General features: G+C 37.2%; 1 protein-coding gene across 1 annotated transcript; it reads right to left on the bottom strand.

Moving 5' to 3' along the window:
• Positions 1–8,717: 8,717 nt before the first annotated feature.
• Positions 8,718–27,239, bottom strand: LOC139723529 (metastasis-associated protein MTA3-like). The gene is made up of 19 exons (XM_071634769.1): positions 27,100–27,239; positions 24,835–24,902; positions 23,822–23,915; positions 21,864–22,051; positions 20,930–21,047; positions 19,004–19,106; positions 18,540–18,639; positions 17,465–17,653; positions 16,614–16,747; positions 15,865–16,001; positions 14,779–14,895; positions 14,258–14,361; positions 13,300–13,528; positions 12,413–12,556; positions 12,000–12,101; positions 11,314–11,367; positions 10,426–10,466; positions 9,562–9,647; positions 8,718–8,886 (listed from the first exon to the last, which is right to left on the bottom strand). Exons 1-19 carry the CDS (start codon positions 27,125–27,127, stop codon positions 8,718–8,720), a joined length of 2,205 nt encoding a protein of 734 aa, XP_071490870.1. The 5' UTR covers positions 27,128–27,239.
• Positions 27,240–27,318: the final 79 nt, after the last annotated feature.

Here is a 27,318-nt window from a genome sequence, read left to right on the forward strand (position 1 = left end):
ATAGTGCCCCCCCCCCCCCCCAGAAAAAAACCAGCAACCCAACAATATCAAATTCAAGGTCTCCGTTTCTGTTCATAGGGTTATACATGTATGTGCACCCCATAATTGGTAACTGTCAAAAAGTAACAAGCAGCGAAGGATTTTTTAATGAAACGCTATGAAATTTTTCTAGATGTCTACTCTCTTTGAAATCATGCACTTGATATTTCATATTGCATGGGGCTGATCCTTTCGTAAGTGTGTGTGAAATAGATTAGATTCCTTGCAACTTGCCACTCTTTCTTTTCTACATTCATGTCTGCTCATTAGTGCAGCATATTTGACATTTAGAGAGTGACTTTTTCTCAAGCCATTCCATTCCATTTTGCTGGGAAGGTTCCAAGGTTGGTTGTCGAAAATGAATAAAAAGCAGAAAAGGTCACCTTTCATGAGATGACTGATTAAATAGGATTATGACAGGATTCCTGAGCCTGTGTGTTTTTTTTTTTTTTTGGTTGAAAACTAGGTAACTTGCACAACACCACAAATGCAGATGCCACACAACTGAAATGCTGGTTTCTCATCAGTTTTGATGAGCCGATGTCTTGGTTGTTTGGGGTTTTTTTTTGCAGGTGACGATTGATGTGCGAATCCTAAATCCTTGTAATGCTGTTTTCTCCCCTATGGACACAAACTGTGAAGTTTGTGGCAAGGAAATAGAAAGTCTTGGTTTATATTCTTAATCTTACCTTGATTCTCATTCCTTGCTGGATTATAGTTTGCCTGTAAAGCCAAAAACACTCTTCTTGGTTTCAGTGATGCGCATCACTTAAATTTGCGTAACAAAATTAACAAGAAGTATTGTGACTGTCTTTGTGTGCTTATTACAGAAACAATGTGTCATTATAATCATATGTACTAAGTGAGGATCTTACTTTTGTAAAGTGCCTATAATATGCCTGTCTAGTGAAAAATGTGTAATGCAAAAGCAACTCAAAAATGCCGCCAAGTATTCTTGATGTGAGAATCTGAGGAAATGATCACAAGGTAAAAATGTAAAATAATGTTTTCGTTGTACAATCTGATTTTGCTTCTTGCTTATATTTTTAGCTTAATTTCTTGTATAACAATTACAAAGTTGTCGCATATATTTTTGTCTTTTTGTAACTATGTTCTTTGATACAACAAGAGTTAACTGTAACTGTTGCTAGTTTTAGATGCATGTATGCTCATTCCCCGACATGCCCATTTTGTTAGTACCTTTCAAATATACCATGTTTCTTGTGTTATTAAACTTATTGTGTATACAGCATTCATGTACATGTGCAAACATCACAATGTGTAATGCTCTGTACACTTCAACATGTTCATTAATATTTGAAAAATATTATGCCAAGACATTTCTGATGCTGACTTTACGCAGAATAGACGCTGTTGTGGCTTTCACAAGCTAAATTCAGACAAGACAATTCTGCAGCAACTCGTGCATATTTCACAAATGACATTGTTTACAGAACAAAAAAATGATACATGGATAAGAATTAGGGAGGTGTCAAATTTGTTCCACATGTTTAATATTTTTCAGTTGTGAGTTCAGCTTGCATTTTCAGGTATCTTAACATGGTACTATTACTTTAAAGGAGTTTTCTTTTTTTAATTGTTACTCCTCTGCCATGAGATGACTTGGGCACCAATGATCATGGAATGTTTAGCTTTTTCTCTCGTGCAGAGTTTTACATGTATCATGATGTGGTACTTAGTAGTTTATTGCATATTATTCATTCTGACTGAGTACTACAGAATTACACTGTGCACATTATAATATTTTTTGTGCATCATGCTTGTTTCCTGTGTAGAGATGCATGTCAAAGTTGCAAGTGTATTCACAGAATTCCAAAGCTGGTAGAGGTAAGAGTTTAATTCAATATAAGTGTCATTGTAGCAATACTTACCTACAAAGAGAAAGCTAAACAACAGGCTTTACATACATAGATTTGATGATAAATTCACATAATTATATACAACATGTATACTTACAAATCTGTATGCTTGGAATCTATTTTGTGCAAGTGGCATTGTGACATTAGCATTTGCACATAGGAGTATTGTAATTTGGTACAAGTAAACTCCATTTGTAATAATTTATATCAGTATGTTAGCATTAATACAACTCTTTCCTCTTTGATCTTCTACAAAAAGTTTGAAAGTTTCTACCGAGACTGCAACCCCCCATTTTTTGTTGCATTCTTTGTAATTTGTATTGATGCGAGTTGATATTTTCAGTTTGACTTTAGACATCAGTGATGAGCACATGAATTACAGTGCACTCCCGTTATGACAAACATGGGTATAACGAAGTTCTCGTTTCAACAAAATTGAAATTCAGGTCCCAAAATTATCATCTAATTTTCTTTATATACTATATTGTTCTGCTATGATGAAATTTTGATAAATGAAAGAAAATTGATGGTCCCGAGGCCTTGCAATAATGCCATATAGCGCAGACATACCTGTCAGCATAGCGACATTTCTAGTTTGTAGAATGGTACAAAATGACAAAGTTATTGGGCACAAAGTGTACTTAAGCACAGAATAGACCATTTCTGGCAATTTTTTGGCTTTAAAAGTGGTAAGATATTTTTAAAAATTCATTTCAAGGACCATAACATGGTATCTGGCGGTATATTTTACACAAATTTAAATGTTTTATAGATTTCTCTGCCCCCCACCTCCAAAGCGAAACAAAATTAGTCCTGAAAGCGTATGTATACTCACACCCTCATAAGTACATATGTACTATGATGTAAATATGCAGTTGTGTGCAAGGCTCTGTAAGGTAAGAGGTGAGATGTAATATGCATACACAAACTTTTCAGCATATTTGTACTATCAAACAAACATCAAGAGATGTAGAAAAGGTTTGGTTTCTAAATCTTGAAGGACCTTCTACAGGCTGTCTGACTTTATACACTACAGATAGTTTGAATATGTTGCAGTGATTGTGTGCTTGCAATGAATTTTGTGTAATATCAGCTGTTGCAAATGCATGGTGAGCACATTGTTAGATTCTTCTAAGATTTTGAAGTTCATTTACATTCGTTTTCACGTTTTAAAACTGAGAGAAAATGGCCATGTTTGCATTCAAGTCTCCTCTTTACATATATCTTATGTACACATTTTTTGAGATGTAAAGTTAACATTGCTTTTGTAGCATGTGGGAAACAGTGTTTTGTCACATTTGTACAAGAAGTGAAATTTTCAGATGCATCACATGCATTTCTGATTATTTTTTGCTAGTCACCTGGATGTGTAATTTTTTTTCTCACTCTTTTTTAATCTCAGTTGTCTCACGATTTCAGACATAAATATTACATTTTTTTTTTTGCAATGTCTGACAAGACAAGTGTAGCATTTGGCATACCGCAGCTATTCTTTTCTATTCACTTTTGCAATTGTGGTGTTAACTTTTAGGTACACCATGATGAGGAAAAATTAAACAAGCCTCTCCACAAACTACTTTATCTCTCTTACTTCTTTAGCGTGTCATCTTTGCACAATTTCTGAACACATTGCATGCCCAAATCATAGATGCCACATTGGCAAAAACACTTGACAACATGCTAGGGAGTAGCAGAGGAGAACTGGTTTTATGTACAGAAGTTTATTAGCATCCATTTTATTCAGGATTTCCCATGGAACCAAACATTTCCATTTCATTGGAATCATCCCCCACCCCCTTTTCAGTGTTTGGTGTACAGTGCACTCCTGTTATAACGAACACGGTCATAACGAAATTCTGGTTACAACGAAGTAGAAATTCAGGACGCAACATCTGCTCTGTTTTTTTTTTTTTTAATTGTTCATTTGTTTGGATATAACAAACTGTCAATATAATGAAAGAAAACTGCCTGTCCTGAGGACTTTATTATAACAGGAGTCCACTGTATATGAAATCAAAGGGTAAAGGGGAATCCCAGTGGAATTCCTTCCCTATTACAGAATGGAGAAGAAAAACTGTGTGCATTTATGACCATGTAATAATAATACATCAAACAGCCATTCTACTTACCACAATTTTTATTTGATGAATTTTACATATCTCTGTCAAACTTTTCAGCACTCCCGATTTTGATAAATCTTCTTAATTATTTCTGAGCTTCTGCATTACAATGAAAGTACACGTATATGAACAGAGTGTTGTGAAAAACACCATATCAGCGCAAGAGCACAAATTATGTGTTGATACCTGCACTACACACATAATCACTCACCAACATTCTGGTTTTCTGGCTGAGTAGTAATATAAATTCACGACGACACATCCCAGCGGGTGGTCCCATTAAATCCCAATTCTGAAATGCCGAGTAAAGGTTGACATTGAATTGAATATACAGCCTTTCCCCTACACAAGTCCACTTCCATCCTTTCCAGTAATGACCAGTGTTCTATTTTTGAGAGGGAAACCCAAAGCTACATTCAGGCTGACTTTAGTTGCCAAGTAAATTGATCAAACCGACCTGTGAGAGTCTCAGGACTGTACATAAAAAAAAATACATCTTATGAAATCTCAAAGTTTCACATAACCCTATGACATCACATTTTTTTTTTTGCAAATATAACAGTGACTGATATCACTGTTAGGGGAAAAAAAAAGATGATACATGTATTTCATAATTCTACACATTCATTGTTTCTCTGCAACTTGAGTCAACCTGAACATGGGAGTTTCACTTTCAATGCACAAACCCTTTTCCCCACATCACAGGAAGTATACTATGCAGACTGATACAGTATATCTTACAGCCATGGGAGCTAAGCAGAGAGCATATCAAGAGGTGTCCACAGTTCGCTCCTCAGAAAAGATCGTGGCATTGTAGATACATTGTGTACGTAATAGAGCTGTGCCATATAAACATGTATCTCATGTCACACTGGCCCACCTCTGAACTCATGTCATTGATTACAGAACATAGTCCTAGCTCTGCACGATAAAGCAAGGAGTATGTAACCTTGTGCATAGGCTGACCATTACTGGAGTCTTTTACTCTTGAGATTCAACACAAATTTCGAGAAAATTTCATTTTGAAGAAACACAAACAAAAGCAAACAGACGGACAACCCCCACACAAAACAAAACAAAACAAAACAAAACAAAGTTCTTACAGTTCTGTGTTCAGCATGCTTGGTGTGGCAACATTCTTGTAGGATCATACAGAACCTTTGAGAAATCCTTATGAATACCACCTGCCACTTGCTTAGATGTGTGCCCTTTCTTCTATGTATGAGATAAAGGTCATATCAATAACCTATGTTTGCTGCTGCTTCACATATTAAATCCCTGGTACTAACATGTCAATGCCTATAAAATCCAATTAACATTACCTTTCTGATACACAACATGCAAACAATTTCTCATTTGAATCAAAAAGTCCACATCCTCATTTACATGTGAATATATACAGAGCACATTTGGGTTGGTGGCTTAAATACATGCATGGTACTACTCTACAGGTAGAAAAGATATATGTACAACTAACTACAAGTTACAGTTAATCTAAATGTTGAAACTGACTCGACAGTCTCATGAAATGAATGAGATTCTCTGATTCCCGGCAAATATACAATTATGTAGACTACAATTAACAAGAGAGAAAAAAAAAATCATTGAACCAGCTTACACACTTGAGCTGTAAAACACAATCTTACAACATACCATTTGGGATGGCAATGTTTCATTTTACTTACACATTCTGCACATATCTCAAGTATAAATTTTTCAAACTGACATTCATGAAGAAATACTGGCTAATTCACTTTTTTCTTACTAAGTAAAATTTGTAAAATTACTATGAATTTCATTGCATGCACTAGAAAGCTGGAATGAAAAAATAATGATGACAATAATAATAATAATAACAATAATAATAAATCTACTGGTAGAAAATCAGGAATGCTAATATGTAACAGCATTGATGTAGCTAAGTGGGACTAGCACAATTATCTCTATAATCCCTGTGTTTCCAGTGTGGACTTCATGGTTTGAACTATGGGGTTCTTCTTGTAATTCTTTCTGTAGCACATCGCATATTGTTACATTGAGCAGAATCACTCAAGTTGTGCTGGTTTTGTCCTCATACTAAATGGCGTCTTAAAATCTGAAACCAGGCTCTTGCCAGGAATCTTGTTTAACAAAAAAAGGAAACAAAATCATGAACTGCCAATCATATCCTAAATACATATACTGTAAAACCAGAAATTTCCGCGTGCATGAAACTATCGCGAAAATCGTGAGGAGCCAAGATTTGTGAAATCAAAATGCACATGAAAATGTTTGTCTACACAATGCATTGAATACCAGTGGCAATTCATGAAAGTTTCATGCTGTGAATGTTTCTGGTTATACAGTCACCTTAAAAAATTAACAAATACACCCATGACATTGTACCACTGTCTGCTCTATGTGACCAAACAAATCTCTAATTTCCTTCTCTCTCTCTCTCTCTCTCTCTCTCTCTCTCTCTCTCTCTCTCTCTCTCTCTCTCTTTTATATTTTTGGCTTTTGAACATGAACATGAAAACAAAGGCAAAAGGAAATAGAACAAAAACAGGTTCATCTCTTAATCCACATAAGTATGGCAAAAGTATTATGATGTAGAGAGTGTTGAATTGTGATATACACTGGTTGCAGTTCCACCATCACTCATTGAGTGTCAGTGTATCTAAATGGCAAATGAGAAATAATCATTCCAAGGAAAACATCACCAGAAGCTATCACACATATTTCAAACATGAAGCAGCTGACCAGCAAATGAGTCACTTTCCTGATTTCTACACTCCGCACCCAAAACTATTCTAAACAAAAAGTAGAAAACAAAAATTGTTCAATGCAAAACGATAAATCAATCATTAGATGGATTTAACATAGATTTCTAGAATTAACGAATCATCACATAGAACAGATATCATGAAACCTGAATATACAAATATACATAAACTGATGTACAAAAATATCAATGTGACATAAATCCCATCTTGTCACTTGCACATGTGGAGATGCTGGATTCTTCTGAAGGTTACATTCATGTCTTTCTGAACATAGTACATGAATGAAAGAGAGAGATATATATTTCTGTGGCCATTGGACATTATTCAACCATACAGGTAAAAAATGAATGAAAACATATTTTTTTTAATCCTTGCTTTTCCGGACACTACAGGCAATAAGTGAGTAACATGTACACATACAAGATATTACAGCATTCTGGGTCGACAGACCTTGGCTTAACAAAGTAATGTATTCATAACAAACAATGCATTCCATCAAAGGATTCACAAATAGGTAATGTGGGCTGGTGCCAATAGGGCGGCGGTCATCACTGTCCTTACATTTATCTTGGCAATGTTTGGAATACGATGGAAATGGATGGTACTTTTCATTCCCTCATGAGGTAATTAAGAGCTAGAGAACCTCGGAAGACTCCAATAAGTTACCTTCCACAAACACAGTCCCAAGGTGTGTGAAGCAGCAGTATTTGATCTTATCAATGGTCACATGGTATAAGATTCACCAGGCTGGGATTAGAGAGGAAGGCTTGTGGACTCAAGTCTTAACCTGTTCCGTACGGGAACCTGGTGGCCTGCATATTAAGTCTATAGGCATTTCAGAATTCAGTATGGAACGGGTTAACTGCAATCGTCCTTATACATGGTGGCACTTACAAGCATTTGCTGTCAATGTACCAACATGTGCTAAAATTGTGAGTGAATTTGCCTGATGGAAACTAAGATTATTATTTGGGCAATTAAACTTTGGGGGGGGGGGGGGAGAAGTATTATAATACAAATTATATATATTATCGGCTCAAGTTTGCTAAGAGATCATGAACCAGTTAACATTATTCTCATGGTAGTGATGGGGGTATTAGAGTTTTATGAAATATGTGCAATGTTTGAGGGCTAGTCATTTTCCAGTAAGGGCAATTATCTCTTTTTCTTTCTTTTTTCTTTTTTTTTAAACTAATTTGCCTCCTGGGATATCGAATGATCTTTTACTATATTTCTTCTTCTTTTTTTTTTAAACCACTCTGCCATGTAACTTGAAATGATAAATTAACTACTGATAAAAATAACAAAGATGAGTTCATATGAAAATGTGTCATAACTGTTTACTGCCTTAGATACCCCTGTTTTACAATGCCAGTATATAGGCCTCATAGCCAAAAAGAGGTATGTTTCAGCTGGGGCTGTTATAGCTGTTTACAATTGTCTACAGTGGCGTGTCAAATACCCGTGCAACCTTTCTCTCACTGCCATAGTATACATCATGTTCTAAACATCTCTCTACAGGAGCCTCTGGTTATTAATACACTCAGCACAACTGGAATTTCTGTGTTATGTGGAGATAGCAGGTTTGACTGGGTAGTACAAAAAAGAAAGAAAAAAAAAATAAAGAAAGAAAAAAGTACCATCAAATAGACACTATAACTCTGATTAGCAATCAGTTTCCTAGATTATGCCAGTGCCAGTACATGTAGTTAATGCTAATTTTTCTTTTTCGTTTTCTGTCTAATGTTGGAATTGTCCATATATAGTGTCCAGAATTTCTTAACACTATAGAAATTACTACCTTCATCCAGATGAAGCTTTGTCATACTCATGTTTCAAGTATTTTGTCAGATTGCCCGACACCATTCGAACCTCACAGAGGTGGGCGGGGACGAGGAAAAGTGAGCCTTGGTTCAGTCGTCAATGACGATGGGGTCCACTGGAGGCCGCACTGAGGGCGACTTGGCCATCTGGACTTGCTGGGACAGGACGCCAGGGTTCAAAGGTCGTACAGCCATGGTCCATGGACGGCGAGCCAGGCGGCGCTGGGCCTGCACACTCAGCTGTTTCCTCAACTTCCTGCTTGAAGAGACAGGAACAAATCCCTGGATTACGCATCCATGAGAAGCTACACAACTCACCAGTATCCACTGCATATTTAAGAGCTGCATACTATAGTTCAACATCATTTTGAACATGTATGTTCAAAATGATGAACATTTTGGACTCATAATTGACACATTGGTACATTTCTCTGCTACACTCATCTTTTGAATTGCAATAGCTTCTCATACCTTGAGAGAATGAACCATGTTTCATGGTGAATTCGTAAAATGTTGAGGTGCAGCATCATTTCCCCAATCTTGACTGAAAACAACACAAAGACTACATTTTTTGTGTCTGTTTGTTAGGTCTATCATGATAATGTCACTGTATGACAAGAAGTATGCGACAGGTTCGTATCCCAATCTAATCCCTTCTTTTTCATCTGATATATTCTAATACAGACTGAACTAAAATTATTTGAGTTATACTACATCATAATGGTAGTTCATCACAATTATGGACTATCGTGCAATTATACTCTTTATCTTCCATGTTTCATTTCCTTTCAACAGAGGATTTGAAACACTATTTTAAAGAGTGTGAACAGCATACTGGCTGAACTGAATAAGTAGTGAGAAAATGGTAGTGTAAACAAGCAAACAAAAGTAAAATGTCTGTATCTGTCACAGCTGTTGGTTAGAGCCATCTTACCTGGTATTAGAATCAGCATGGAAGAAAACGTCATCAGGAGCATCCATCCAGCTGATGGGACGCTTCTTCCTGGACAGAGGGTCACCCTGCAAGTAGAAAAAAAAACACACCAAATTTCCAAAAAGCGTTTACAAACTGCCACCACAACTTTCATCAATGGTATATATGCACTGCTCTATCACAATAGCTCCTACGATGAAGTCAATGTTGTGACAAATAAATTCATAACAATAAAACACACTTTAATGAGGGCAATTTCAAGGCACAGAGGTTTTGCACATCCCTTAACTTGGGAATTTTGGTTTTGGAATCTCTGCATTTCATATAACTCTTAACGAGAGCGACTGCAAAGTGGCTCAATGTTCTTTCTTAGGGAACAAAGTTATGAAACATGAGCTAGCACATATCATCATCCTTGATCCTTGATGGGACTAGACTTCTCAAAACACTTTGGTGCTTACACATGTAAAACATCAAGAAAACAGCTCTTCATACAAAGCCTTGGACTGGTATGGCTGATATTCCAGCAGAGATTAAAAAAGGAAAAAAAGAAATCAAACAGTAAATCCAATCAAAACAGTCTACACCAAAGGAAAATTGGAACGACATTACCACAGAAGGACAAAACTTAAATGGAAACTTTCACGATCAATTTCTGTGAACTGCTATGCAAATGTCTACTGAAAATATGACGGCTTGTATGAATTCAGAACTTTAAACTTTAAACTGACGGGGAGGATCAAGAGTGGACTAAATTATTCAAAAGAATTTCTGCTGGATGAAGTGCTGATGAAGGAATTGAGTGTGCTCTATATGCTTATCCTTCATTTGTTGGTAGAACAACAAAGAAAGAGTCGCACCAACCTGACCCACCTCTCGCAGCTTCCCATCTTCGCCGTATTCACCTGTCAAAGATCAAACAAGCACAGCATAAGACCTGGTATGCACTCTTGGGAAATCTACTGGGGGTGCTAACTACTCTGAGTGGTCCCGATGAAATCAGATCAAGTAGAGTTAAGGTATGCAGACAAACCTTCTTTCCTACATGTTCTTAACAGTAAGCAGAGTTTATACGTATTAGGCCACACAGTTACCCCAACAGAACTTCTTAATAAAATAGCTATCAAAACTCATGACCCGAAATGAAAAGTACTGGTAAAAATAGTACTGAACCCCGATACTGCAATACTCTTTTATCATCATTATCATTTTACTCATCATACCTAATTTCAACAATTACATTATTGCTAGCATGGATGCATATGTGTACTAGCCTAGTTTTTTGTGTTTTTTTTTTTCAGCACTATCATATCTCTCTTTAAAATGGCGTATAGCAAGTCGTCCCTCTATTAACTTTCACTATTTTTTTCTAGTTCCATCCTGTGCAACAACATGACATGTTCAGTCTATCACAACTGAAAAATATATTTTGCAGCATTTTTCAGGTTATACATCTACAAATGTTCGCTCGATACAAATGATTGATATCCTTCATATGAAAACATTTTAATGACAAATTTCATGCAAAATGAATGCTCTCTATCTTCCTGACACTGACGATGTGCATGCTTGCTGCTCTCTTTGCTAGAGACAGCAAGCATGCAATCTCACTGCGTTACAAGATAAAATATTCATAAGTTCTTTGGCCAACCTAGAATTATCAGAATACAACAATATAGAAAACAAATGGGGCAAAGAAAAGAAACAAAAGAACTTGATTGACGGAAGACTGTCTTCCAGACATGGACTCACTTCTCCTGTACTGACGAGGGGCCGTGACAGTGGTGCGCTTTGTCTGGGGTCCAGCTATGTTCCAAGTTAGGAGGCAGAAATATATACATAGGTGACATATATGAGAAAATTCGAATGGAATATATTGCTACATCAGAGAATAGGGGGGGAAAAAAGGCATCTTGAATTCAAACATGTCAGAACATACTAAACCAATAATGAAGCTGTTTAAATGCACACAACGTTTCTAATGACAGTTATCAGTCAGTGTGGAAATAATCAGTATAGTTATGGTAGATGCTAAACAGTAAGATCAATGATATGCCCATACAAGATTTAAAAAAAAAGAAAATCACAGGAAGAAAATGTCCACTGCGCAGGTCTATGAGTGATCTGGGATTAGCGAGGTCTCGTGGTTTGCTCAGCTATCTTTCCAGAAATCAAATAAGATACACTATCAGTGCCTTAGCTTGTTTATTTTTCTACATGTTTTCACATCACAGTATCTGTGCTTTGTTCCATAATCTAAACAAACAGGCCACTGTTTTATCACTTGGATGAGAGTGCAAATCCTACACTCTAACTGATTCTACCTTACATGATATAACACTCTACTCCACCTTAGGCCACAAGATGTGTAAAAATCATCTTGGATCAAAGACCTGCACGATGACTCTCACAGCAATCAAGATCTATATGCCACTTACCTCCATTGTCTTCAGCAGGTCTCTTTTTGATGAGTGTCGGGGCGATTGTTCCCACTGGGTTACTGGGTGTAGGGCGCACATTTCCATTTGGTGTAGGTCTCTCTGCAAACAGAAGGCAACCAAACATCAGCAGAAGAATGAGTATGATAGAGTTTGGAAATGAAACAAGCAATTAACATAGGTATAACTGATGACTAGCAATATTCTCCTTTTTCAGTGTAATCACTTTCTCTTTCTTGAGAAGTTTTTGGAAAGAAAAAAAGATGGATACAGGCAACTGATTTTCTACAAGATATCCGTTTTTCTTTACTTTATCACATATAGCATGAAATGTAAAAGTAAAACTATGTGCACTGTTTTGTGCATCATATGCTAGAATAGGCTATTTTAGCGATACACAAGTTTCTACACACCAGGGGCAGATTTCTTGGGCTGTGATGTATCTGATGATGATGCTGAGGTGTCCAGCTTGGACATGACAACGTCCACTCTTGGCCAGACCTTCTTCTTGAGTTTTGGCAGCTTAGGAGGCACCCCGGCCGCAAGCTGGTTTTGGCCTGAGATGGAAAAAAAAGCAGAATGGAGTTTAAAGTGCACATCAATGTCTGGAAAATAAACAATCAATCATTACAAAGAATTGACACAAGATATACTTTTTTTGTATTGACCAATACACAAGTTATTAGGCAATGACATAAAGACCTCATTAAGTTTTCATATGTCAAAATGGCAGATATTACTGTTCCAAATCTCTTATCAAAATTTCTTTTTTTACCTCCACCAAGGAAGGAGGAGGTTAAATGATCATCGGTATTGGTTTGTCTGTTTGCAAAATAACTCAAAAAGTTGTGAACAGATTTGAAGGAAACTTGCAGGAAAACTTGATAATGACACATGGAAGAGATTATTAAATTTTGGTAGTGATCCGGGAATTTTAATGGATTTTTGAAGGATTTTTTTATCTTTTTGCAGATAAGGTCAATGAAGCTGGGAGTTCAAGTTGCACGTATTTGAGGTTTGCATACGCGCTCTTTAAAGCGCATTCTCTGCTCAGGCAAGGCGCCGCATAGCTGCAAGCTGATGACGTAAACAAAAGACTTCTATTACTAGTACAATTGTATTGGGAAATTGGGCGATTTTCAGCATGCATGTATAATAAAAATTGGGTGGAAGGTCTGCTCTCTATATGAGTGTTCTTCTAGTTTTAATAATTTGTTTGACATCACTGTTATTTATCAAAGTCAACTTAAGCTTGGTTCAGACTTCGCCCTTTACACTGGAAGACTTGGCAAGGACTTACATTCCTGTTTGACAGCAGCGACGTTGATGGGGTCAAAGGGTGACCTGGCAACATGAGGTAGGTTGAGCATGCTGGTGCACAGGAACCGAGAGAGGCGTGTGAGGGGTGTGGTGACCAGCATGAAGGCCTGCCTTGTCTTCAGGCTCAGGGCTCTGGGGTTGCTGGTCCGGATGGTCAGCCCATGCACCGTCTGGCAGTGGCGAGCCAGGTGTGCCTTCAGCTTGAATTCCTGTCACATGTTCAAAATTTTGTGGCATGTGATAACAAAACATAACGAAACTTCTTTGCATTCACCTTGGAATCAATGTGGTGCATAGATTGAAGGCTTACAATGATCATTCAGTCATTCAGCCATTCAGCTGAAGTTCCTATCATGCTATAGCCATTTTTGGAATATTATCAGAGTAAATGAAATATCACATGATTTAGGGAAGTCTAAAGTTACAATATGTACATGCTGATTTTATGAAGCAACTGCTGAAATTTGGTGCTGTGAAAAAAAAGGAAACAGGGCCTTTTGACAATCATGCTTAATATGCCTTCAATTACCATACAGTATCCTAAGGGTACAACCATAGCCAACATTCACTATAAAATGTCAAAATATGATTTTCCCTGTATTTACACATGGATACATCGACTTCTGAAAATTAAATAAAAGTTACATTTGAATTCGGCATTTCAGAAGCTGACCAAAACCTTTGACCCTGACTTTTACCAGATTTTGTCCCATACCTGATCACTTAACTGTCCTCTAGAGCTTGAAAATATGTTGAGTCTGATGAACCAACCAATGCAACATCACTGTGCGATCATTGACAATGTGGAAATTGAACCAACATTCAACCCTCAAATGGGAAAAATATTCATTCATTTGATAAGTATGATAAATATTTGTCTGACTATGCAATGTGTTCCAAATCTCAAACAGAGACTGTAACTTTGCGCCGTCACTCACCTTGCCACATCCACTGATGGTGCAGCAGAACGGACGATGCATGCCTGACAAGGGCATGGGAGGGCGCTCTGTACGGTTCCTCAGGTTGCCAGGCCGTTCTCCATCTGGGCAGTGGTAGGCATGGCAAGATAACATTCTGATAACTATTCCAGCATTTTCATCAACATCTCCACAGTATACACATCAAAAATATAAAAGAACTATTTATTTCACGCAAGTGTAATGTAGCAAAATATACAAAACAAAGCAGACCTTTAAGATGTCCCATTGTTCCAGAAAACAGGTTCAATTCAGTACAACTTTTGAATCAACTTCTGTTTGACACTAAAGTAATCACTGACAATATGCAAATGAAAAGCCAAGTATGGTGATAAAAAACTGATATTCAAATCAAACTGTTACATAAATGCACACTAAAGAGTAGTCATGTCTGTAGCCTTTCCACGTGCAAACGTTATATAAGTAACATTAGCAATTTTCATTTGATCATCACTGTTAAAGAATGACAATGAAATTCTCACCAAGTCTTGTAGGCATTTTCAAACCACCACATTTTTTCCAGTACACCCAACATGTGGCGCAGAGTCGGCACTGCATGTTAGCTGGACCCCAGGAGTACCACTGGTAAGAGGTGCTTGCTGTGTGTATAACATCAAAAACATTTTGTCAACTTATATATATGATAATGGATTCATGAATCATTACACTCTGATGGCATTCAAGGTGGTCTACGAGGGGTTTGAGCATGTCGCTGCAACATACTCGAATTCTTGTGCAATATCCTCAAAAGCAAGCAACATGCTATGCAACATCTGCAAGAATTGGTGACATGTTTAAAATAAAATGTAATTAAACATGTTCAAAACCTGAGAAACATTAGACTACCATCGATACCTATGAGATTTGTGTGCCAAATACGAGACAGAACATCAAACGTAAGCAGCATATATTACCCCCCCCCCCCCCCATAGGGAAATAAAATGAGAAATATTGCAGGCTACGTGCTCGTGATGCGCACTCCACATACATACAATTCTGCAATATTCTCACATTAAGAGCTTGCAATATGCTCAAATTTTAATGCATGACTAGTACAAAGATTATTATATTTTTTTCCCCTCACAAAATGAAAGTGCAATTTGATGCATATCATGATGTGAAAATAATGCTTTCATACTACACTATGAAGAAAAGACAAGGCCCGCTTTCTTTCTAATTTCTGCTCAAGGTGAATTTGCTTACCAGTATATCAGCACTGAGCCATCGAGGTCAGTAAGGCTCATAATTTATTACAGTATCTTAACGCAAATGGAACAATCTCGAACAAATGTACATACTTGTATACACGATAGCATCTTTTACTAACAGGGGATGTCATTCAAATCTATAGTCAAGACACTTTGCAACAGTTTGCAAACATTTATATAAGGGCAGTACTAACATATTCAGTATCATTTCAAACAAAGGTAAAAAAAAAAAATGACAAAATATAAAATGCATTCACATTTCAACAGAGAGACTTGACTAATCCTGAAGCTCTGTCAATTTTGTTCATAGATCCAGGAACCCCAATTCTGCACAGAGGATAGCATTGGCAAGGAACTCACCGTGACAGCTTTCACAAGCTCTGGCTCCTGGCTGTAGGGGTGGTCCCTGCCCTAGGGGATTACCCCCTGCTGTCAGGCCAGCAGGTCTGTTCCCAAGGTTGGTGGCCATGTTGATTTGGTTTGGGTTTGGCTTGTTACTACAGGGAGAAACACAACATTTGACATTACTTTATATTTTAAACTAACAGTTTTGCTTTGGAAAAAAGAAGAAGAAAGTAGTGAGAGCAAAATAAATGCAGATCAACTTTTCTGCCATAGTCTAATATTGATGTCCCAGAGAGCAAATGGAGGTGTTATTCTTACAAATATTGGTAAATAAATAAATACGACAATACAAATAAAACAACGTTTCTCTAAAGCTTGTCATGGGACTGCGCAAAGTGAAGTATACTGCAGTAAAACAAATGATTAGAATGCATTATGATGCCAGTTTATTTGAAGCTAATACACACAGTGTGTTGGAAAGGAATACACCATTATGCTTTACAGTTGTCTTATTCTGTTGATATCTCTATTTGTTTCTGGCAGGGAAATATCAAATCAAGCGTTGAAGTTGCTCACGATGTTTGTATCCTCATTTTGACAGGTAACATGAAGTTATGTTTTGACAAGTGGCTTACTATGTTGGTATGTAGAAATGTTTCTAGATAAGAAATGCAATATTATGCTATTAATAATGGCTTACTATGTTGGTATGTAGAAATGTTTCTAGATAAGAAATGCAATATTATGATATCAAAGTGGCTTACTATGTTGGTATATAAACTTGTTTCAGCTTGCTCTCTGCCTCGGCAGCCTTCAAGCGTTTCTGCTGGACATATCGATCTGTAGTCTTCCACATGTAGTAATACTCCACAATGCTCTTGAGAGATTTCCAGGGTAGCTACAAGATAACAACATTTATCAATAATTAGTGAATACCACCTTCCAATGTTTTTTTTTTCTCTCTCTCTCTCTCTCTTTCTTTCTGTTTATACAAAGCACATACATTTTCCACCATGTTATGACATGCTTTAACAGATCAAGGTGAAGACTGCAATAATGTATGATTTTGTTTTTCTGCAGATATTTTATTATGATATATCATGCATAGAAACCATAATTCATCAATTTTAATGCAAAGACATGATGATTTGCAAATGTTATGGTGTTCTAAATTCCCCTCTTGTTGTTTATGTGGTGTAGACTTCTCCTTTGTAGGAAGCACAATTAAAAAAAAAAAAAAAATCCGAACATGCACACAGGGTAATGGCTCTTTTAACTACCCGTGAAATAACATGGATGAGGCCAAGACGGTTTTGGCCTACTGTTGCTACTCTAAGGCCTTAAGCACAACAACCACAAGCATAAATATTTTTCTCCCTTCTCATGTTCAATAAACAAAATTCATATTGATTTCTTCTCATCTCATTGAAACAACATGGAATACTTTCCTGTGATGAACACATAATTTGAAGGATGAGATTAAATGCTATTGTATTTCACACCAATAATATATAACATCATCAAGACATTTGACACACACATATATACACAAAAATGCATAGCACGTATGAAGAAGAGAATTATTCTTGGCAGAAGCCTCTGATAGAAAACTCACAAAGTCCTGTCTGATGTCATTGAAGTCCTTGCCGTATTTCTCCAGGGCTTCCTCAAAGAGGTTTGCCTCTGACGCCGACCACTCTTCTAGCTGATCACGGCAGATAACTGGCCCACCAGTTGGCACTAAAATGGCCATAGCTTTGGACAGGTCATAGCCTTGCTGGTGCAGCACATCCATGGCATGGAACTGAATGTGGCGAGGGAAGAAAAGGAACAAAGAAACCCAATCAAATTATCCTGAACAAAGGTGCAATGGTAAACCATGTGTCCTATTGAAAGAGTTGATGCTATTAAAACCAGTCAGAAGAAACAACATTTTTGCAATCTCCCTGTAATGATTTCAGAGCATTTAGCTTTTCATTGATATCCTCTGGAATTTTTTTAATGAATAGTGCACATTCCCTCAACTTGTTACTGACCTATGTTTAATAAGGGTAATATAATTCCTCCTGCTTTCTGAAAGAGGTAAGTCAAGTGATCTTTCATTATGCTATAACAGTGAAAATAATTTTGTTTTTATTTTCTTTAGATCGCTGTCCATACATGATGTCACAAAGTGTTGTAATCTTCTTATCTAGCGATGGCAGTACCAAAACTTTTAAAAATTAATAACTTTTGCATGGATTGTCTGATCTTCCTCAAACTTTGCTGATGCTGATCAACTAAATATCGCTGCATTCCATGAATTCACATATAGGACACAATATTTACTGGTAAGTCACAACCTTACAAATGCTAACAATATTACAATAAAGGAGAGATAAAAGCAATAACTGAAATGGGTAAAAACAAACACTAGCCATTTAGGCAAATAAGGTTAAAAAGGCTATAAAGTCATATTTCACATGGTAAGGTCCATTAGAAGACTAGTCGCTAATCATACATGGGCTATACAACATGAAAGATATGGTTGAAGTTTCTCAATTGAGGATATTCACATTTTATTTAGACATGTTTTTATAAGTTTAAGTGACAATTCAATTCCGATGAACAAGAGCTTCAATTCCCAAGAAGACCTAAACATGAAACATTCTTAAAATGAGGGAAATAAAGCCAAAGGGGAGGTAACTTACCAGTGTGATATCCCTGGATGCTGCTGCAGCACTCATGTGCAGACTTGGTTGGCGAATGGAGCTACTGCAATCCAGAGCCCGACCAAATGTTCCAACAGACCTAACATATACATAGATTGAGGATGCAATGTTTTCAGTGTGGGTCAAAGAGCAGTCACATACACTCAGACAAAACATGAATATAAATCAGGAAGGAATGCTCAGTAATTTTTCACTTGTCACAAACAATCAAATAAGGATAAAGTGATAAAGGGCAGGGCTTTAATACAACATATGGATTAGGAATATCTAAATCCAATACAAACATTGTACTTTGTCACTGAAGACAATACTGTTTATATATCACTGCATGTGCCTGTAATTTTTGGTTTTCACACAAGGGTATCATTTTCTTCAAACAGTGTACACACAAAATCATGTGCACCTGCATGGATGCACAAGGATCAGAGATTTTTGTCCCTTACCTTGCCAGAACAAGGAATTGGTCAATATGCCTGTCATTCATGCTGTGTTCCGGGTTCCAGATAATATCCTCCAGCTTTGATAAGTCACGCTCGTCACTTTCCTCTGAAGCATTGACATTTTAACGCAGACATGACATCAGCATTACATTTACAATACACATGGAAGAAACAGATTCCATAAATAAGCTGAACAGGTGCAAAACAGAATAATGCTCATCAAGGAGGGAAATTTGACAATCTGTTGTTTCCCAAATTGTTATCCCTAAGCAGCAGCAGAGAAAATTATGTTGTGTCTATACCACTTGATCAATCTTGCTTCTCCTGAAAGTCAATTTGATGGCGAATGCCTGACATTCTATGGGCTCACTTTAACCCTAAAAAGACTGGGGTATTTTGGTAGCTGGAAAGACTCGGCCGTGGATCACGCAATCACTGCGAAAATTTGCACAACGGTAGTGTGCGACGTATTCTACAAGATCACATACTTAGATTTCTCAAAATAGTCTTCTTTTATTTTATATCAATTAATTATGCTAATTTATGCAAAAATCAGACTTTTTGCTATAAATCAGTAAATAAAGTTCCAAAAGTGCACATTTTTGGTCCAAATACTCTTTGTGGCATTCTTAGCCAATGTTCTTGGAAAAAAATTAGGTATCAAAATTAATTTCTTATGTATTTAATTGTTTTATGAATTTCTTATGTATTTCTTTGTTTTTTGACCTTTTGTTTTTGTCTTTTTTTTCAGCAAAATTTGTCAGACGTTTTTTGAAGAACAATACTGCTAAAACAAATTGATTTCAGCCATTGAGAGTAAAAATAAGCATATTCATATGAACCATGTGAAAAATATCAATTTGCATTCACTTTGTACACAAAGTCACATTTGGGAGCCATTTTCAGTCCGATGTGCACATACAAAAAGTTACATAACATCAGAACCATAACCCCGGGCGTCACAAATTTGGTGTCAAAATGTGCGGGAAACTCAAAAGAAAAAAGTCATAGAGCGTTGCGGTGTAAGCAAAGCGCGTTGCTGAGTAATTGCACAAAATGTGAAGGGGGGGGGGGGCCTTTTAGGCCCCCTTCCCCAGTCTTTTTAGGGTTAAGTTATTATCATTATTATTATTTTGTAACATGCTTGAAGTAATGCACAGGATATCTGTTGAAAAAAATCTGTGGGGTAAAACACATGCTAGATATATAGCACTATCAAAAGAATGTGTACATGTCTGTGAGTTGTTTCATACTTTACGCACAAAAAAAATCTGACAGTCTCTTACTTCATTTACAATGAAGCAGACTACCAGTAATGTAACCCTGCGTTCACACTAGACCCTACGTCATGAGGACAGTCAAGAGATGTCTCATCTCTTTTTATGACTGACCATCCACGCTGCTATTTCGACGGTCCCCAAGCAGCTGGGGCAATCGAGGTTTGACGAGAGCCCTGCCACTTGACACCAGTTTCTGTGCATGCGCACATTTGATGAACACAGCTGGGCACCATCAATTATGGCCCAAGATAAATGTCCCCTCCAAATTTTGTCCCCCGACCTGACTTGCTTCACGGGAATAAAGGGAGAAATCCCGGTGAGCATCCACACTATGATTTTGGAGGGAAAGTCCTGTGGTGCTGAACTTTCCCTGCAATGCATGACCTAGTGTGAACGCAGGGTTTGTCATACCATACTAATCATGGCCTGCATCAAAATAAAGTACACCAGATATAATTACAAAGCAATATCTACCATAGACAGATCTATGAAGTGAACAGACGTTTGTCAATTTAAAAGCCTACTTTCTTACAGCTCACAAAGGTAATGTCACCGTCAGGGTAGACATTGATGCTTTCCATAAAGTTTACCCTCTCTCCGCATATGGGTGATGCAAAAAGATTAAAAAGATGCCCTGTTAAAAGCTCACCCTCTTTTAGCATGGGGGTAATATCAGCCTGGTAGCGAGACCCAACTCTAATCTCTCCCTTGTCGGCCAGCAGCGTCTTCTGCTGGGGGTCGTACACCAGTGAGTAAAAGAATGCATCCTGAAATAGAAGCATCAGATTGGAAGATGCAGCATTAGTAATAGTAGGGATCCATATCCTTTCCTACCTAGATATACACTTCAATGTACTCTAAACCATGAAAAGGCCAGTAGAAAGTATCAGTACACGTGTACCTCTCTCACACACACACACCAACACACACAAAAACACAAAGATGGAAACAACATTACATGAATATGGATACAGGAAACCACGGTATGCCTTCTTCATCCTCGGAGGAGGAAATAGTGGCTATTGCATAATTTCTTGGTCAACTTCCCAGAACAAGAGTATTACACCAGTATGGCTTTATAGGAAATACTCTGAGTGACTTCACATGAATTTTTCTACGTACAGATGTAAGTCTTCATTAACCAATGCATTTCTACTGAGAGCAAACCACTTGTGTCTTATACAGTAAATTCGTACAATCATCAAACACCACTTACTTTATAACAGACCTTGAAGAGGTATCTAGAAAAATCAGTAATTTTAAGAAGTGCTATAAGAAGCTGTTTCTGCAACAAAATGTGGAAAAGTTAATGCTTGACATTCAAACGATTGTTTTCTGTTAAAAAAAATAATCACAACAGGTGATTATGACTAAAAAGGCTGCTGTCTCCTCACTTCAGAAAATTGATTTGAAACAGGTGCAAATGAGTTACATACCCTTTATTATCAAAATGCTCATAACTTGATTGTGTACATGTTAATCAAAGTGATGTTTGTATTCCAATGCTTTTGTTGAAAGGGCTATCTAAGTGGTGTATACCCATGTAGTGATTACTGTATTTCTTTTGGTAGGTACAATCTTACCTCTTTTGAGAGGTATGACAGGAGGCTCTCGGTCTCATTGAGAAGTGTGACAGTGCACTTCCCCCTGATGTGAGTGGCAGGAAGGGTTTCAAGCTGTCTCGAGAGGAAGAGCTCTCGGTGCTTCAGCTGATGGCGCTGCTTCTCGTTCAACTCCTCTAGAGCCTCCTCCTGCTCCTCCTCCACGGTCACTGAAACATGGGATGACAGTGGTATCACTGATATCTCATTGATAAAAGTGTGATGCATTGGCATCACTGATATCAAGGTAATAACTTTGACCATAAAACTACACAAATCATCTCCATGAAGAGTCATTCATAAGCAAACTAATAAAAAGTGAAAGTTACCACTGCCCTCTAAACATGACTCAATATAGAATTACATGCAAATATACAATGTATATGTTCATTATTCACCATTTTCACCATCATTCTGCGACAGGTTATCTTGAACCCAGTACAGTGGAAACTCGATATAACGAGATGGTCAGGACCGAGTCGTTTTCCTCGTTATAGCCGATATCTCGTTATATCAGTAGGCATAAAAGAAAGCATAACATAAAGACATTAATTTGCACATGTGGGACTACCCATCATCTTTCAATCAATACTGATAACTTGGTAATGTGTGTGAGGTAATTACTCACCTTTATGGGTAAGAAGATGTTTTTTCGCCAATGAAATCCGATATGTGTTTTTCTTATTAATTGTAGATGTTTGAATTTGTAAATCTATATAGCTTGCGATTGTGTGAAGATCGTCTGTGGATTGGTATGTGGTTATGGTATGGGTGTGTGTTGTGTGGAAAGCTTGAATATGATCTGCACAATGCTGTGTGTGACACATTCTGTATGTACATAATGACTGCGTGTGTGTGAAGATGGGGAATTCCCTACATAGAAAGCCAATCACAGCATCAGATTGCCTCACACTTGCTAAACGTCATGATGATGTCATGTATACGGCCGTCCCACCACATTTTCTGCATGTATAAGTGTGCGCACACACACACACATGTATACACGTACAACATGCGGTGCTAGCTGTAGAGTGAACTGAAGAAAATATGTGTGTACAAGACAGTTTTTGGCGCATCGAGCTTTACAATCTCGGAACATGATAGCACAGGCGAAGTAAAGCTCTACCCGAAGATATTTTGCTTTACCTCGCTATAACAGGTTTGATTGGCTTTGTTTTTCTTTGTTTGGAAATCACAAAATTTATCTCGTTATAGCAGTTATTTCATTATAGCCGATCTCGCTATAAGAGTAGCATTTTACATAGACTTGTGTGGAAGGAAATTTGGGACCGGGAAAATTTCCTCGTAATAACCGATATCTCGTTATAGCAGTGTTCGTTATACCGAGTTTTCCCTGTACCATCCAGTGTTTCTCGAAATTACAGGCATGTGTCACTTGACATTGCGGAATTGGTTAGTTGTATGCCACCACAAATCAACCTGAATTTAAAGTTGCTTTACTTTAGCAGTTTGCAACTTTGCTTTTGAATTGGCATCTTATGACTTTTGACCTTTGAACTCATGAGTCAACATCTCATAGTACATCTTATGCATGTCATACATGCTCACTTTAGGTTATCTCAGCTGTTTTTCACTTATCACAGCAATGAGGAACATGCAAACACTGAAAGATGGATAGATAGACAGAAGGATAACAAGGAAACACAGAATACATGATGTTCTAAGCAACAACACATTGGAGGGAAGAAGAACTGGAAGCAACATACTTTTTATTTTATTATCTTTCTTTTTTTTTAATTCAAGCTGGAACACAGAACAGAGGAAATCACTTTCGATAGGTCACAATTAAGTCATAGTGCACTGTATTTCATGTTGCATATACTAATAAAACAATCAATTAAAATCACTTTTAAAGCCAAAAGGCCTTTCTATTCCTCAAATCCAGGGTGTTCAACTTTTCAAACTTGGGAGCATCTTACTTGCATGTTTGTCAGCCAGCTGAATGAGTGAGTTTGGAATGTCACGACGGCGATAGAAACATACAACCTTGGCCTCCACATTCCCACTGGCAGTCTGTTGACACAGTATGGCAAGATGAATATCTCATTAATACCACTGATCTTTAATACTGTAAAACGAGAAATGTTCGCGTGCATTTTAATTTCGCAAATTTCGCGAGCGCCAAGATTCGCGAAATTAAAATGCACGCGAAATGTCTTATCTACACTATATGCATTGAACGCAAGAGGAAATTCGCGAAAATTTCTTGCCACGAAAAAGGCCGTCGGCTCCAATTCGCGAAAATTTCGTGCCGCGAATATATCATGTTTTACAGTAATCAGCCTCAAATTTATCATTATCACCAACACCATCACACTCTGCACACACATCTCAAAGAAAGACATGAAAGGTTTCACACATTATAAAATGACAGGAATATTACCACTTATAATCCAATTTCACTTCATTCTTCAAATTTCAAATTGAAATGTGGAGTATATCAAACTCATACATAGTTACAATTCAAAATATCCTTGCACAAAGAATGATCAATCAAATTACTTTCATTTATCGCCCTTGTTCCCAACTTCTAGTGTAATATCCTAGTGTAAAGTGGACAATCAAAATAATACATTTCTAGATATAAGACTTTGGCACAATATAGTTCTATGAGACTACATCAATTCTTGGAAGATGATCCACCTGCGTTATTAGATTTTGTAAAGTACAATAGTAATCATGACCAAAGTGCTCACTTTAGATCAAGTGATAAAAACCTTTGCTGTATCAGAATGGGTAATTTGATGTGTCAAAAAAAAAAAAGATAAAGAAAAGCAAATCTCCATGCAAAAAAAAATTAAAAAAATAAAAAATAGATAAAATTCAAATTTATGAAAAACAGGAAACACACAAAGAGCTTCCCACTCCAGCAATTACTCATTCCCATACTGCATTCAACTGTACACACATAACTGAGTCTAAAACACATTACCTTGTTCAGCTCTTCAATCCTCCTAATGAGATAGGGCTGGGATGATGATGTCTCAAAGTAGACATAATCTGCACAAGAGAAGAAGAGGTAGGCATTTTTCTGCATAAGAAATTGCCATAAAATGTGTCCAATGCAATGAAAAATTAAGGCAACAGGTATGTGAGTGCTGAACAAAATCAAGTGGATGAGTCACTTTTTTTATATGATGTCTGACTAATAAATCTTGCACATGTCATTGCTTTCATATAAAATGACCCATGGATATTTGTACTTTCTCATGACTGCATGCTCTTTTTTACAGTTTCTCTTATATTTTTTTTTTCTTTTTGCCTTGTTCTAGAGAGCAGATCCTGAAATTTGAAAATGTCACAGATCAACTAAAAGTACATATAAACTGACATGGAATATTACTTCAGTGACAAAACAAAGATTGACAGTAATTACTTGGATTCAGCATAACACATGTAACATCACTATGAGGAATAACAAGAAAAAACGAGCATACAATGGTGTTTAATAGTGAATACACTATTTAAACAGAGAGTGCAGAAGCACTCATACTTTTTTTAAACCAATTTTAGAAACACCAAGATGAGCGAAATTATCAACAGCTCAAGGACATGGACTTGTGAATGACTGCAAAGAAGTCATGCCATATATTCACAATGAACTTACTGCCCTTATGCATTAAAGGCAGTTGAATGTAGAAGAAATGAAAGTTAAGTTGTTGTAAGTGCCTGCTGGATTCACAAATAATACAGTAAAAAGGAATTACATGATATAATAAATCTTAGAATACCTCCATTTGAGATCAACTACATTGACCTTAACACAAATGCCATTCGAAACAGATCCTCACGAGCCGAGAGCTTACTTCAACACAATACACATCTAATTAAATTCAACTGAATAGCAAAAATAAATAAATAAAACTAAATAAATAAATAAAAATAGCAATTCTATATCATGATCATGCATTAACTGTAAGCTTGGCAATATGAGTCTTGAGACACTGTGAAATCTGTCCAAACTGTCTCTTGTTCGCCTGAAGAATTATACAGGGAAACCACATTGCTGGGAGTGTGGGATTCCCATGGTACAGTCCACACAGAAATTTGAAACCAACATTCTAGAATGCTTCTCGATGGTCTATGAATTAAGAAAAAAAAAAGAGAGGAAAAAGCACTTGGAGAGTGCAGTCCTCCGCCAAGCAGCTTTATTCCAACATCAATATTTATTTACAAATATTGGGTCTATATTGACGATTCCCATCCAAACATGCATGCTGAAAATCGCCCAATTTCCCAATGAAAGAAGCCTTGTGTTTACCTCACAGCTTCCTGTTGCGCGGTGCCTTGAGCAGAGCACGCTCTTTAGTGCGCGTATGCAAACCTCAAATACGCGCAGCTTGTTGAACTCCCAAGTTCATTGTCCCTATTTGCCAAAAGATAAAAAATCCTCCAAAAATTCATTAAAAATTCCTGGATCACTACCAAAATTAAATCATCTGTTCCTTATGTTATTATCAACTTTTCCTGCAAGTTTCATCTGATTCCGTTCACAACTTTCTAAGTTATTTTGCACACACACACACAACAACGCTGGCAGTGGTAGTGGTACTGCTGTGGATCTAGTGGTACAAACAGCAAAACCTCCTTATAGAGGTAAGAATGTCTATAATTATCCAATGCACCAACAAGAATAGTGACTCATTCACCAAAATGTCAATGTTCAAGATCAGTAGCATCACACCCTAATGGTATGGAATTCCATGTCTTCTCGAGTCGAATACAGTCGAAACATTCGCATTCGAAATGTGCAGAATTTGTAAAGTGTGTACAAGTGGAAAAATAATCTGTACATATTCACTTGTAGTGTTTTCTACATCTACTTGTGATTGTCTACAAAGCGGTGAAAACTAGAAAGCTGCAGCTCATTTCATTACAAAGTTAATAAGTTTAAAGGTTTAACGGATTAAGCGCTCAAGCGCAGTGCTCAATTGGTTTCCGAACTGGCTGCAAACAGGGTCTAAAGACACATATTCATCAGAAATCTCACTAATATGTCAAAGCAGTATCTAATTAGTGATGAATTCCTCTGTATTGACCAAGTACATCTTCCTTAAGTGGCTGGGAAACAGCGCGTCCCTTCTTTGTGTTCAGCTCCTACTGCCTGGTTGAAACAAAATGGTGACCGGGCTGGTTAGCTTGTTTGGCACGTGAAACAGTTCACCGATATCTCTCTTTTCTACGTGAACGCACTTACCCCCAACCCTGTACATGTTGGCCGCCATGGCCAAAAGATCACCCTCGTAGATATTTCGACGCTAAATTTCGGCAGAAAGCTGTCTCTTTTCGGCGGAAACCGCAGAGGCGCTCACATTCGTCCGATTTCCGTCCTCGACGACGTCGAACTTAACTAGTTGGTTAACGCGGTTTAACACCAGAGGGCGCTATACAACTGAAAAAAAAATTGGGAAACACA

Source organism: Diadema antillarum, unplaced genomic scaffold (genome assembly GCF_040938485.1).
Source record: "Diadema antillarum isolate AM-2024a unplaced genomic scaffold, OU_Dant_1.0 scf00000192, whole genome shotgun sequence".
NCBI lineage: Eukaryota > Metazoa > Echinodermata > Echinoidea > Diadematoida > Diadematidae > Diadema > Diadema antillarum.